General features: G+C 23.6%; 2 protein-coding genes across 2 annotated transcripts; both read left to right on the forward strand.

Annotated features, from left to right (window-relative positions):
- Positions 1-200: 200 nt before the first annotated feature.
- Positions 201-3,822, forward strand: LOC122504851 (derlin-1). The gene is made up of 2 exons (XM_043616188.1): positions 201-851; positions 2,736-3,822. Exons 1-2 carry the CDS (start codon positions 413-415, stop codon positions 3,062-3,064), a joined length of 768 nt encoding a protein of 255 aa, XP_043472123.1. The 5' UTR covers positions 201-412; the 3' UTR covers positions 3,065-3,822.
- Positions 3,823-5,274: 1,452 nt separating this feature from the next.
- On the forward strand, positions 5,275-15,438 carry LOC122502206 (heterogeneous nuclear ribonucleoprotein H2-like). The gene is made up of 9 exons (XM_043612179.1): positions 5,275-5,432; positions 5,845-6,115; positions 6,475-6,618; positions 8,511-8,649; positions 12,119-12,291; positions 13,611-13,843; positions 13,997-14,116; positions 14,193-14,325; positions 14,518-15,438. Exons 2-9 carry the CDS (start codon positions 5,857-5,859, stop codon positions 14,607-14,609), a joined length of 1,293 nt encoding a protein of 430 aa, XP_043468114.1. The 5' UTR covers positions 5,275-5,432; positions 5,845-5,856; the 3' UTR covers positions 14,610-15,438.
- The last annotated feature ends 351 nt before the right edge of the window (positions 15,439-15,789 follow it).

A 15,789-nucleotide genomic window follows, 5' to 3' on the forward strand; every position in this document is an offset into this window, starting at 1 on the left:
ATATGATTGGCTCTACAAAAAGTTGAAAGCCAATCATATTTACCAACGTGAATTTCTTCTCATCGCTCGCCCAAAAATTCGGAAGTGTGCAAGCGCCTTTAAACTTTGACCAATCAAATTTTGCAATTAAATTACATAATAACGTCCTTTTTTATTAAGTTGGAACATACGCCATCTACGGCTAATGACGAAAATTTGAATCACTTTTCGTTTTCAAATATCAAGTTCAAAGGTTTAACCTAGAATATATTCGATGTGTGCAGTTCTATATAAAGCAGTTTACGTGGTTTACAACACTGTTTTTAATTTAAAGAGAAAATTGTAAAGTGACACGTCAGTGAATAAGAAAGATTAGAATAGTGTAATAGTTGTTAAATATTCGTCAAAGTGTGAGACAAAAAAAATAAAAAAAATGTCTGATGTGGGGGACTGGTTTAATTCTCTGCCAATATTTACGAGATATTGGTTGCTTTTGACCGGTTGTCTGTCATTAATTGGCAGATTTGGTCTTTTAAATCCAATGACATTAGTGCTTTTATACGATCCGTTTGTACACAAATTTGAAATTTGGCGAGCAGTAACAAGTGTATTTTTCTATCCCCTCAGTCCTCCGACAGGTTTTCATTTTATGATAAACTGTTATTTTTTGTATAATTATTCATTGAGATTGGAAAGAGGTGAATATGAAGGAAGACCAGCTGATTATTTCTTTATGTTGCTGTTTAATTGGATTTGTTGTGTTATCGCCGGTCTTATTGGAGATTTCCCTCTATTAATGGATCCCATGGTCCTCAGCGTATTATACATTTGGTGTCAATTAAATAAAGATGTCATTGTCAACTTTTGGTTTGGTGAGTGTTTTTTTAAGTTCAAGTGAAAACTTTTATTGTAAAAATGGTAATTTCAATATTTTCGAATGCGTAGTGTTGCGTAATTCGGTTTTTGTATTTGCATTTCTATTTGCTTTTAATGCATAATTCAGACTTCGTACTCGACTACTAAAACTAACTATTTACTACTTTTTTTAACATTAGCTACTATTTGAAGACTTTTTTTAAATTTGTGACACTAAAGGTTACTTCTTTCTATTTTTTCAAAATTTCAACTATTTTAAAATTTAATTTCGCTAATAGTTGAAGTAAAATAATTATCAATCTCAAAAGAATTCAATTATTTAAAGAAATTTACAAAAATTCGTTGCAAGAATTCAATTATTTTCATAAATAATAAAATTCTTCACAGAAATTCAATTATTTAAAAAAATTTACTGAAATTCGTTGCAAGAATTTAATTATTTTCATTTATAATAAAATTCTTCACAGGAATTCAATTATTTCAAAATTTACTGAAATCCTTGCAAGAATTCAATTATTTTTATAAATAATAAAATTCTTCAAACAAATTTAAATAATAATTTTTAATACAATTTTAAATGAATTCCTTAAAAAAATGTAATGATTTTCAAAAATTTTATTAAAATTCTTTAAACAAATTCAATTATTTTCAAAATTTTATTAAAATTCTTTAAACAAATTCAATTATTTTCAAAAATTTTATTAAAATTCTTTAAACAAATTCAATTATTTTCAAAATTTTATTAAAATTCTTTAAACAAATTCAATTATTTTCAAAAATTTTATTAAAATTCTTTAAACAAATTTAATTATTTAAAAATTTGCTGAAATTCCCTGCAAGAATTCAAGTATTTTTATAAATAATACAATTCTTCAAACGATTTCAATTATTTTAATTACAATTTTAAATGAATTCCTCAAAAAATGTTATTATTTTCAAAAATTTTATTAAAATATTAAATATTTTCAAAAATATTTGATAGAATTTTAGAGAAACGAAGTCAATTATTTTCAAAAACTTTTGATACAAATTTAAATAAAGAGTTCAATTTATTATTTTTAATATAATTTTAATTTAAATCAGAGAAATAATTAGAATAATTTTCATCTAAACAATCAATTATTTATTTTCAATATTTATCAAAAAAATCATAGAAAGAATTCAATTATTTTTATAAATAATACAATAATTCTTTAAACGATTTCAATTATTTTAATTACAATTTTAAATGAATTCCTCAAAATTAAAAAATGTTATTAAAATTCTTTAAACAAATTCAATTATTTAAAAAAATTTACTGAAATTCGTGGCATTAATTCAATTATTTTCATAAATAGTAAAATTCTTTACAGAAATTCAATTATGTAAAAAAATTAACTAAAATTCGTTGCAAGAATTCAATTATTTTTAAAAATAAAAAAATTCTTTACAAAAATTCAATTATTTAAAAAATTTACTGAAATTCGTTGCTAGAATTCAATTATTTTCTTAAATAAAAAATTTTTTACAGAAATTCAATTATTTAAAATAATTTACTGAAATTCATTGCAGGAATTGCATTTTTTTCTTAAATAATAAAATTCTTCACAGAAATTCAATTATTTAATAAAATTTACTGTAATTCGTTGCAAGAATTCAATTATTTTCATAATTAAAAAAATTATTCACAGAAATTCAATTATGGAAAAAAATTTAATGAAATTAATCCTCGAAAAATGGAATTATTTTTAAAAATGTTATTAAAATTTTTAGAAAAAACTCAATTATTTACATAATTTGCTAATTTTTTAAAATTAATTATTGATTGCGAAGCCTGAAAATTAATTTTGTCTTTTTCTCTAAATCATTTGAATAAAGGAATTTTTGATTTATTTTTTCAGGAACAAAATTCAAGGCAATGTATTTACCTTGGGTGCTATTTGGCTTCAATTTGATTATCTCCGGCGGTGGAATGTTGGAATTGGTGGGCATTCTGGTGGGACATTTGTACTTCTTCTTTAAATTCAAATATCCCCAGGAATTCGGTGGACCAGATCTTTTAAGTACGCCGAAAATTTTGGAAAATTATTTCCCACCACAAAGAGGAGGTATTAGAGGATTTGGAACGGCTCCATCGCAACGAACAGCAGCACCTCAGGGAGCACAAGCTCAAGGGAGAAATGTATTCGGTGGTTACAATTGGGGCCGAGGTCAAGTTTTGGGACAATAACTTGTGCAAAAAAAGAAAGAAAAAAAAAAAAAAAAAGAATTGTGTATATTTTACAAATACTACGAGTGATAAACTTTCCCTTTTCATTTGTTTACGAAAAAGAAAAATGATCTCTACGACATACAACAGCGAATTTGTTATACGAGTTCATACGAGTGAGTGTTAAATTAACAAAATCTGAACAGATTTTTTTGGATCAATTTCAAAGCCAAAGATTTTTCTTTTAACACTTTGTGATTTCAAAGGCAGATTTAATTCTGTCAAACAAATTTACCGGGAAAATTTACCTTAACAATGGATTTATTACTATTATTATTATTATTATTATTATTATAATGAAAAATTGACTGTAATTTAATTACTGACTGATTATTATGTACTAAAATTAACATATCATTAGGTGAAAATTTGAATTTGAAGTTGATCCACAAAATAAGTTCGATTTGATTGGCGTCATAATTTTTATATTATGTACACTAAATGTTGATACTGAATATTTAATATATAATAAGGAATACAATACGCTATTTTAAGATTAAAAATGACAGGATGACTCTTTATTTCAAAATGTTAAGTTAGCGATTATTTTTTAATTTACCAAAATAAATAATGCGTAAATGGTCTAAAATATTGTATGTATAAATCTAAAAAGTAAAAACATTTTTTTGAATAGTTATAACAATTATGAAATTAAATGACTAAATGTATTAATTTCCTATAAACAGGTTTGTTTAAAAATAAAAATTTCAAAAATCTTCTTCCACGAGCATGAAATTTATCCAAAATGTCGAATATTTCCTTGAGATTCGAATAATAGAATTCCTTCGAAGAATTTTATTATTTAGGAAAATAATTAAATTCTCGCGAAAAATTTTGTTAAAATTTTTGAAAATTCTTATTAAATTTTCTTTGAAGAATTTCTTTGAATTTTTTTTAAATAATAGAGTTTCTTAAATAATCTTAATTGAAAATTTCGAAAATAATTAAATTTTATCAACAATTTCTTTCAAGTTTTTAAAATAATCGTGTTTGTTAAAAATTGAAATTGAACATTTAATTATTAATTTTTATTAAAATTTAAAAAAATAATTGAATACTTTGGAAAAAATTTATAACAAATTAAGAAAAAAATTGAATTTTTGCAAAAAATTTTACTTTTGATAAATAAAATTGAATTGTTTCGAAAGATTTATTAAAATTTTAGAAAATAATTGAATTTTTTTAAAATAATTGATTTTTTCGAAAAATATTATTAAAAAATGAGAAAAAATTGAATTCTTTCTCGAAATGTTGTTAAAATTGTATTAAAAATAATCGAATTTTTGCAAAGAATTTTACTATATAAAAAAATAATTGAATTATTTTGAATGATTTATTAAAATTTTAGAAAATATTTGAATTTTTTTGAAATATTTTAATAACAATTTAAGAGAAAAATTGAATTCTTTCGTGAAATTTTTTTGGAAAATAATTGAATTTCCTCAATGAATTTTGCTATTTATAACTATAATTAAATTGTTTTGAAGGATTTATTACAATTTTAAAAAATAATTGAATTTTCTTGAAAAATATTATTAAAAAATAAAAAAAAAATTGAATTCTTTCGTGAAATGGTATTAAAATTTTATTAAAAATAATTTAATTTATTCAAAGAATTTAAAAAAATAATTGAATTATTTCGAATGATTTATTAAATTTTTTAGAAAATAATTGTATTCGTTAGTGAAATTTTATTAAAATTTTGTTAAAAAATAATTGAATTTTTGCAAATATTTTACTATTTATAAAAATAATTGAATTCTTACGAAGATTGTTATTATTTATGAAAAAATAATTGAATTCTTGTGAAGAATTTTATTAAAATTTTAGAAATTAATAAACAAGAATAAATTTCTTTTTTTCAAATATTTTTATCACTCTTAAATTTCGCGCGGAAAAATGTTACTGTGAACGCAGCTTTATATGTAATTTTTTCGATATTTTTGGAGTTTTTACTAAATTTTCGATGTTTTTTTGGGCTTTTTAAGTTTCTAATACGATTTTAAGAATCGAGAAGAGGAAAATATGCACCAGGGAGAATATTATTTTTATTTAAATAAAAAAAATGATTTAAATTTTCCGAACTTGATAAATAAATGCGCAAGAAAGCCGGAAAAATTTGACCAATCAGCGTTGAGAAAAATCATTGCACGAGTGTGGGAAGAACGAGCGTTCCCCTTTCACTCGTTTTCCGCCATTTTAGCAGTGAATTTTCATTGCCTCCGGAGTATTTCCTGACATTATCGCGGACATATAAAATACATCTAAATAAAAGGTTTTTTATTGAATTATCAAACGATTGGGGGAACAAACAGACCCGAATAAATTCGTAAGTAGTAAAACAACATATTTTAATGATTAATTTGATTAATTTGCAATTCCTAAAATCGTATCAGTTAGCGTCCCTTTAATATTTTCGCTTTGACACACACGTTTTAAAAAGTAAATCATTTTTTCTTTATAATTTTTACCTAATATCAGTATTCGTTAAATTTATATTGCGGGATTTTTGAACAACTTTTTGGTAGTTTAAGTTTACGAGGTTCTTTTTTTTCTACAAAAGAAGATTTCTGCGACATTTCTTTTTTATGCCTTTTTTCGGTGATTTCTTGTTTGAACTAAATATATAAAACCTGTTTTTTCATCCTTGATTTGTGTTTTGCCTTTTCTTTTCGGAAAAAGAAAAGAAACGAGAAGGGACTGGAAATTGCGTGATTTATAATTATATTTATTGTCATTAGAACGACAAGAGGATGTCGAATAACAGTGGTGATCATGACGAGGAGGGTTATGTCGTGAAGGTGAGGGGTTTACCCTGGTCGACAACGGTGGATGAAATTATGAAATTCTTTTGCGACTGCAGTATTTCGCATGGAAAAGCCGGTATTCACATGACAATGTCTCGAGAAGGACGACCTAGTGGAGAAGCATATATTGAAATGGACTCCGAAGAAGATATTGAGAAAGCATGCAAAAGAGACAGAGATCACATGGGTCATCGTTATATTGAAGGTAATTTAAAACAACGAATAAATTCTTAAAAGAAATTTTAATTTTCTTCTGGACAATAAATTATTTTCAAAAATTCGAATTCAATTCTTGTCAAGAATACAATAATTTTCATAAATAATACAATTCTTCGCAGGAATTCATTTTCAATTCAATTTTTATAAAATTTCTTAACGGAATTGAATTGTTTAAAAATTTTTTAATAAAATTCCTTAAAAGAATTCAATTGCTTTCCAAAATTTTGATACAATTCCTTAAAAGAATTCAATTATTTTCAATACGAATTTTAATTAAAATACAGAAAGGGATTTAAATTTTCTTCGAAACAATATGAATGAAAATTAATTAAATTTTTTTTGCAGTATTCAAAGCAAAACGAGGAGAAATGGATTGGGTGGTGAAAAGAAGTGGCTTAAATCTTGAAAACGTTATGGACGACGGATGCGTTAGGCTACGTGGTCTTCCGTTTGGTTGTTCAAAAGAAGAAATCGCCCAATTTTTCTCAGGTATTTGAAATAATTTTTTCTCTAATTGCTTTTTTTTCTCTTATATTTTCCATTTTCTTCGCAATTCATATTTTGAAATGAAATAATTTTTTTACAAATTCCATCTTGATATTTTTCTTTTCTTTTAAAAAAAAGATATCCAAGTTTGAATTAGAAAATTAATATCGGAGGATTTTTTAATAAAATATATACAAATACACTGAGAAAAATGATTTATTAAACAAAACTATTTTTTTTTAAACAAGTCCTTTAATGATTTATAAAATTCATTTTATTGTAAAAGGAATCTTTTAAATTTACAAAAGGTTTGACGTGTATTTTTTTACACTAAAAGCTACTTTTGTTCCATGTTTGAGAATTAACACTACTTTAAATTTGTTAACAGTTGAAATAAAAAAATTTTAATAGAGTTACTTATTTTTAAAAATAAAAAAATTCTTCTCAGGAATTCAATTATTTTTTAAAAAATTTTAATACAATTCGTTGCAAAAATTCAATTATTTTCGCAAATAATAAAATTTGTGTCAAGAATTCAATTATTTATCAAAAGGATCAAAAGTATAACAAATTTCGCAGACATTCAATGATTTTTAATATCTAATATTTTAATAAAAAATTTCCCAAAAAAATTAAAGAATTTAAACAAAATGTTTATAAAATTCTTTGCAAACATTCAATTATTTTCATAAATAAAAAAATTTTCACAGGAATTCAATTATTTAAAACAGAATTTTCCTTATATTTTTCAAAAAAAAAAAATCAATTATCTAAATAGATTTTTATAAAATTCTCAGGAATTCAATAATTTTTTAAAATTTTAATAGTAATCTTTAATAATAATCGTTGTCAGAATTCAATTATTTTTATAAATATTAATACTCATCGCAGGATTTAAATTATTTTTAATATAATTTTAAATAAATTCCGCGAAAAATGCAACTATTCTTAAAAATTTAAATAAAATTCTTTGAAAGAATTCAATTATTTTAAAATATGTTGATATAGTTTATAATAATTCAAAGTTAAGAAATATTTAATTATTCAATAAATCATTTATTTTTGTATTTAAATAATTGAATTCTCGTAAAAGTTTCTAAAAAGAATTGATTTAGAATTGAATAAAATAAAATTAATAATTTTAATTAATTTAAAAATGATATATAATACTATAAATAATTTTAAACAATTATTATTATTATTATTATTATTAAATAATTAAATATATAAATTAATTAAATCTATTATTTTCATTTCAAAAACGGTTCCTTTCAATTTTAAAACGGTTCCTATTTTAATAATTAAAGGTTATTGTTTAAAAATTAAAAGACTTTCCTTTTGTTCTAAATAAATGTATTTTCTTCTTAAATAAACATTAAGAGGAAAATCTGCTTAAGATAAAAGGTTTTCTTTAAAGTTAAATAGTTTTTTTCCAGTGTATCTAAATTTGATAAAATATTTTTTTTTACAAAAATTAGTGTTAAAACAGGGAAAATGAAATAGATTTTCGATTTTTTCCACACTTGATAAAAAGGAGTTATCGGTTTTTTTATGAGCGTGTGTCGAGTATCTATTTTTGTAGACAACAAAATATTTATTGGATACAAAAATTATTTTTGCGTTTTCTTTAAAATCGAAAAAATCGAATTTTTTGTTTTATGTCCCTGATATTCTATAAAAAAAAAATAAAGAGAATGAGTAAAAATGATTTTTGGACGCCAACTTTAATAGAGATGGTTTGTTTTTTCGCTTTGTGTAAGGGTGTTTTTTTTCTTTTTTAATTTCTCTTTGAAAAAATAAATAAATGAAAAAAAAAAATAAATAAGTTGACGATATATCTAATTGATAATTGGGCGTTTCGCTACAATATGGTTGTTTGATTATGTGTGGGTCAGGGTTGGAGATATTGCCGAACGGGATTTCGCTACCAACAGACTTCACGGGCCGCAGTACTGGGGAGGCTTACGTTCAATTTGTTAACAAAGATGTTGCGGAGCGCGCTCTGCAGAAACACAAGGAAAAGATAGGACACAGGTGGGGCCTGATGGGTTTGGGTATACTTATGATTTTTCAATATCATTTTACGATTGTAGTTTACAATATAGGTTTACGATTTTTTATTTCATAAGAGGGACAGAAATTCTTTTTTCTCCCGCTATTTTGTATTTTATTTTCATTTTTTTTTTCAATTTAGTTTTTTGATTGGCAAAAAAAAAATTAAATTTGCCAGAGAAAAAAATAGGTCTATTAAAAGAACACATTTGCCAACTATGACACGTCACCGACATTGTTTTTCAATGTAAATTTTTTACATATTTATTTATTTTTTTTTTCGAATGGTCGCTTCACACTTGAGATATATTTGTAAGAAAATTATCTCTGAATGAGTTGGATAGTATTTTCTAAGACAAAGGCAAATTTTTCGAGAAATAATTCCAACTTGGTCAGAGTTTATAATTTAAAATTGGTTACAATTTTTTGTGAGTTTTTGTAATTAGAGAACAAATTTTATAAGAAAAAAAAAGAAATAGAATGAAGAGAAAGAGAGAGAGAGAGTGTGATGGTTTTTTGAGCACACGAGAATGAGACGTAAGCAAGCAAAAAAGTACTGTTGGCCCTACTGAACCCTAGGGGTGGGTGCTGGGCGGGAGGTGGTACCCCCTTACACCATCTTCATACCCCATGGGAGGTGGGTAGGGCTGCCCCAAGACTATCAACCGACGAAGGGTGGGCACGCCGCAGGTGGTAAACGTTTATTTTATTATATTATAATATTCTTTAGTAAGTGCACTTTAAACAATTATAATATATAATTTACTATAATTTTCAGAGTCACTTGTCTCTGAAAATTAACAATTTCATGGAAATGTTGAATTAAAGTTCACTTGCATTTCTAAATTTAAAGAAAATCAAAATATAGATTTCATCAATAATAAATTTCTGTATTTATAATTACAGGCTTCGCACTCATCTACTAAAACCTACTATTTACTACTTTTTTTACCATTAGTTACTATTTGGATACTGTTTTTAAAATTTGTGACACTAAAAAATACTTTTTTTATTTTTTTTTCAAAATTTGAACTACTTTAAAATTTAAATCCGCTAATAGTTGAAATAAAATAATTATTAATTAATTATTAATAAATATTCTTCTTAGAAACAATTCAAAATTTTTTTACATGAATTCAATTATTTTCACTAATAATGAAATCCTTCACTAAAATTTAAATATTTTCAAAATCTACTATTACAATTTCTCAAACAAATTCAATTATTTAAAAAAGAAAATTAATAAAATAATTTAGAAAAATTCAATTAATATCATGAATAAAAATATTTTAACAGAAATTCAATTATATGAAATATAATTTCCAAAAATAATTTTTATAAATAATAAAATTCCTCACAGAAATGCAATTATTTAAAAAAAATTGACTGAAAATTGTTGCAAGAATTCAATTATTTTAATAAATAAAAATAAATTTTCACAGAAATTCAAGTACTTAAAAAAATTTACTGAAAATTGTTGCAAGAATTCAATTATTTTAATAAATAAAAATAAATTTTCACAGAAAATCAATTATTTAAAAAAATTTACTAAAAATTGTTGCAAGAATTCAATTCTTTTCTTAAATTTTCACAGGAATTCAATTATTTAAAAAAATTTACTAAAATTCGTTGCAAGAATTCAATTATTTTCATAAATAATAAAATTCCTCACAGAAATTCAATTATTTAAAAATATATACTGAAAATTGTTGCAAGAATTCAATTAGTTTAATAAAAAAAATATTTTTACAGAAATTCAATTATTTAAAAAAATTTGCTGAAAATTGTTGCAAGAATTCAATTATTTTCTTAAATTTTCACAGGAATTCAATTATTTAATTGAATACAAATAAATTTTCACAGAAATTCAATTATTTAAAAAAATTTACCAAACATTGTTGCAAGAATTCAATTATTTTAAAATATACAAATAAATTTTCACAGGAATTCAATTATTTATGAAAATTTCTTGAAATTCGTTGAAAGAATTCAATTATTTTGATAAATAATAAAATTCTTTAAACAAGTTTAATTATTTACAAAAATTTACTGAAATTTGCTGTAAGAATTGAATTATTTTTATAAAGAATCAAATTCTTTACACTATTTAAATTATTTTTAATACAATTTTAAATGAATTCCTCGAAAAATGTAATTATTTTCAAAAATTTTATTAAAATTTTTAGAAAAAAATGAATTATTTGCATAATTTTGATAACATTATTTATAATTATTTAATTCTAAGAGATAATTTATTTATTATAATTTATTGAATAAAAATTATTCAAGTATGAATAATTTAATTTAGAAAATTATGAAAAAAATTAGTCTTTTGAAAAATTTTAATTTAAATTTTTTGAGTACAGTTAATTTGAAGCAAAAAGTAAAAATATTTATTTAAATTTCCAATTAATTGCAAGTTTTTTTCAAATTTAATTGAAGTAAATTTTATATTTTAAAAAAAATTTATATTTTTACTTTTAAAAAGTTATTTTGAAATATAATAGGTTGAGAAAAAAAGTGAATATTTTTTATGAAAATCAGGGAAATATAGAATCAAATTTTTTTTTTTGTTCTAATTTTTGTAAATTTAAAACGTATTTTTCAGTCGTCAAATTTAATTTTTCGATAGCTACATTTTTTTTATTACTTTTTTCATTCTTAAAGCTACTATTTGACACTTTTTGAAAATTAATTATTTAGTGCGAAGCTTGTAATTAATTATTTTAATTATAGTAAGTATAATGTCATAAATTATATTTTATGTGTTCCCAAGAAACCTAAGAAGCAAATTTTGTATTATGTTTACCTTAATTAGAAGTTTCGGTTGAATTCCATAAAATCCTACGCAATATTTCGGATTAAAGAAGACTTGAACATTATTTGTAATTGTATAATTGCTTCTCTTTCTGCATTTTTACCCCAAAACTAAAATTTGTTTCTTAGGTACACCTTACTTGGGAGTGAGTGATATACTTTTAAATATTTTTAAATTATATCTACAATTTAATTATTTATTAATTAATTTTGTCATAATAATATGACTGTTAATATAATCTATTAATTTTTAAAATTTATATATTTAGATATTAGGCAGTTGTCTGTAAGTAAAAGTTAAGAAAAAAAAAGAACGCGACCTAAACTTGTTTTTGATTGTTATAGAAAATGAAATCTATAATAGAAAAATCTGGTGACGTTGAAAAAAGACCTTAAATCATAGTTGGTCAAGTGGAATAATCGGAATGGCACACATTGATATTTTAAACTCTGTCAGAAAAACAAAAGTATTTGTCGTATTATGTAAAAATTACAAACAAAAATAAACAAAACAAAAATTAATTAAACATTCTAAAATATATTCTAATTGAGAAAATGCTGAGAATATTTTCTTTCTATGGCTGTTTCTTTCTGAAATATTTTTCTAATAACTTTTTTTGGCAATCGTCAACAGATATATCGAAATCTTCCGAAGCAGTTTATCTGAAGTACGCGCTAGTATTGGGCCAAAAATGCGAGGTGGTCCGTTGACTGGAATAAATCAAAGACCAGCCCCATACGATCAGCGCGATAGATTCGGTGGAATGAATCGATTCAACAATAATGGACGAAATGCAAGAAATAGAGGTAAATATGTTTTGTTATTCTTTAAGAATTTATTTCTTTATGTAAAAGGAAAATTAATTTTTGTCGGGATTGGGACAGGTCAGGGAAATTAGGAAAAAGTCAGAAAAATTAAAATTGGACTGGGAAAAATATTCAATTTCTAGAATATTGATAATGATAAGGAAATTCTGAATTTTGATGATCCTAAAGTTCTGAACGTTCAAATGAACGAAATTGATTTATTTCTTCTTTAAATTCAATTTTTATTACAATAATTTTGAGTCACTATTAAAAAAATTAATTTTTAAAGTTTTTAAACGTAGAGTCTAAGTTTTAAATTTTTATTCAAATCAGTAATTTATAAAAATATTTTTAATATAAAATATTTCGTTCATTTGAACGTTAAAAACTTGTGGATCATGAATTTTGTTGTCCATCAACTTTTAAAAATATTGAAAAGATTTAATTTAATTTTTACATTGATTCTAGTTTTCGAAAAGAATCATTAAACTTTACAAGATTTGAAGTTGATTAAAAATTTAAAAAAACTTCAACTTTAATGAAATTTATTAGAACAATTAAATTATTTGTGAAAAAATTTAATATAATTTCTCGAAAGAATTGAATTATTTGAAAAATATTTAATAAAATTCTTCCCACGAGATTCAATTATTTTTAACACAATTTTAATTGAATTCGTCGAAATCATTTGCAAGAATTCAATTATTTTTTCATACATAATAATAAAATTGGCAGGAATTCAATTATTTTTAATATAATTTTAATAAAATTTCCTGAAAGAATTCAATTATTTAAAAAAGAATTTGTATAAAATTCTTTGTACAAATTCAATTATTCTCAATGCAGTAAATCAATTTTTGTACTAACAATTGTTGGTAAACAGAAAATAAAGTTCGCTCAAAAAATAATTTCTCATCTTCTGCTGATTATCGGCTGTGGTTACGTTTTATGAATTGTGAATTAAATTAATTTTGATGACGCAGATAGGACCAGTAAAAAATTTTTGTACTAATAATGGTTAGTAAACAAAAAACAATATCTTATTGCCATATAAAAATATCTAAGGAAGAAAAATTTTTGCTTTGTAATTCTTATTAAGTTTTTGGTATTTGGAAGTTTAAAAAAAATCTTAGAGCTGAAGATGTATTATTGGGCTAGAAATTTTTTAAATTTTTGACTGTAATTTCATAAGTATTGACCTGGAAAATCTTGGAATTTTATATTTAATATCATTTTGTGGCAACCCTGATTTTTTTTTGAAACTCAGAATTTTTTTTTCATTCAGAAGAATATTTTCTTATAATTTTCTTTGATTTTAGATTTTGACGGAGGATTGTGGGGAGGTGGTGGTGGCGGTGGCGGCGGCGGCGGTGGTAATAATTTTTCTTCACGTGGAAGTGGAATGGGAATGCGAGGCGGCGGAATGGATATGAAAGGCGGTGGTAATTTCCGTGGAAATTGTGACAATTGGAATGGAGGCAATAATTCTCACATGCATTGCGTTCATATGAGAGGACTACCCTTTAGAGCTACGGAACAGGATATTGCTGACGTAATTTATTATTTCTATTAAAATTAACTTATTTATTTTAGTTTAAATTATTTATTTTAATTTAACTTATTTTCGTTTAAATTATTTATTTTAATTTAATTTATTTTCGTTTAGATTATTTATTTTAATTTAACAAATTTATTTTAATTTCAGTTCTTCCGGCCTCTAGTGCCAATAAATATTCGAATCATTTTGGAAAACAGTGGTCGCGCTTCTGGTGAAGCTGACGTTGAATTTGGTTGTCACGAAGAAGCCGTTAAAGCCATGTCCAAGGTTATTATAAATTTTTTTCGGAAAATTTTAATTTCTTTAGAAATTCGAAACTGATTTTTATTTTCTTTTCCAATAGGATAAGAGTCACATGTCTCATAGGTATATTGAACTGTTCTTGAACTCATCTAATGGACCAAGTGGTGGTGGTGGCGGTGGAGGCGGCGGCGGTGGTGGAATGTCCCTCGGAGGAATTAGCAATTTCTGCGGTTGTAAGTAATTTTAATTTAAATTCTCAGAATATATATTTAAAACGACCATTCAGATTTCTCAATAGTAAAATACCTCTTTTCCAAAAAAAGAAAAAAAAATGGAAAATGGAAGTAAATCAATTTTCTCAACTTATTAATTCGAAATTAAATATGAAATTTATAAGAAAAATCTTTTCTAACGCACGCGTGTAGCTGGTCTTGGCAACAATTTCAGAGGATACTCGCCAAACAATCGTGGTTATGGAAACAGTCAATTGGGAGGAAGCAACTATAATAGTTTTTAAAAAAAAAACGCTCGTTGAAATCAAATGTCCGCGATTTAAAGTTATAAGAAAAAACTCGCAATACCCTTTTTTTTAAAAAAGAAAAAAGAAAGAATGAATGATTTTACGTATAGAAACTAAATTTAAGGCAAAACAGTAATTACTAGAATTTTTTTTTAGAGAAAGAGAGAATGTCGTACACTCGTACGAGCGATAAATTACAGATGAATAATATTAATAAGAATAATTTATCAATGATCTAAAGTACCTTTTAAGTACTTTAATATTGTGTTAAACTTTTTTGAATATTTCAATAATATAGTTGTAATCTTATATTGAAATTAATTGTCTAATAGTTATTCGTGAAAAAATATGTACAAGTCAAGAGAAAAAATAATTAGACTCAAATGATTTTTAAAAATTACATTTCTTTTTTTTACATATAATTATGTATTTATTTAAGTTTCGAAGCTTTTTGTATCAAATAGTTTCTCATTCAACTTATAAAGAAAGAAAATTTCCATCTCAAAGAATTTTTTTGCTAATAATTTTGAATTCTTTACTGAGAAAGAGTTAATTATTAAATTCCATTTTTCATCATCTATATCGACGTAAAATCATTGATCTTAAAATTTTGAATCGATTGCTATTTGCACGTCTTTAAAAGTATGACTATATTCCTAGAAACTTATATTTTGTATGCAAAGATAAAAAAATGAATTTCACCGTAAGTTAGTTAATAGATGCAATTTTTTGAAATATGAAGAAAAATTAGTCAACACCGAAAAAAAATAAGCACTTGAATTGTAAATTGTACTTTACTTGATAATAAAACGTGTGAAATGATAAAGATGGGGTTTTATTTAGCGAGAAGAATTCCTTTCATTCAGCTTTTTTTCAGATTATATATTTATAAATATTTATTCTTCCACAGGAATTAATATTTTCAATAATTTCAAATTATAAAACCTTTTTGAAAAAAAGGAAATTCCAACAATTAGAAATTCAATTCCTTCGAAATTAAATTGTTTTCTTGGAATTTTTAAATAAAATTATTCAAAACTTTAATAATTCTTTTGGAAAATAATAAATAATTAATTTTTGAAGGACAATAAAAATTTCCAATTTTCAGGCAATATAAAAATCTTGAAATTGAATTATTTCTAAAAATTCACATTCTAACGCTTCCAATATTCAACTG

This window comes from Leptopilina heterotoma, unplaced genomic scaffold (genome assembly GCF_015476425.1).
Source record: "Leptopilina heterotoma isolate Lh14 unplaced genomic scaffold, ASM1547642v1 Lhet_0, whole genome shotgun sequence".
NCBI classification, from domain to species: Eukaryota; Metazoa; Arthropoda; class Insecta; order Hymenoptera; family Figitidae; genus Leptopilina; species Leptopilina heterotoma.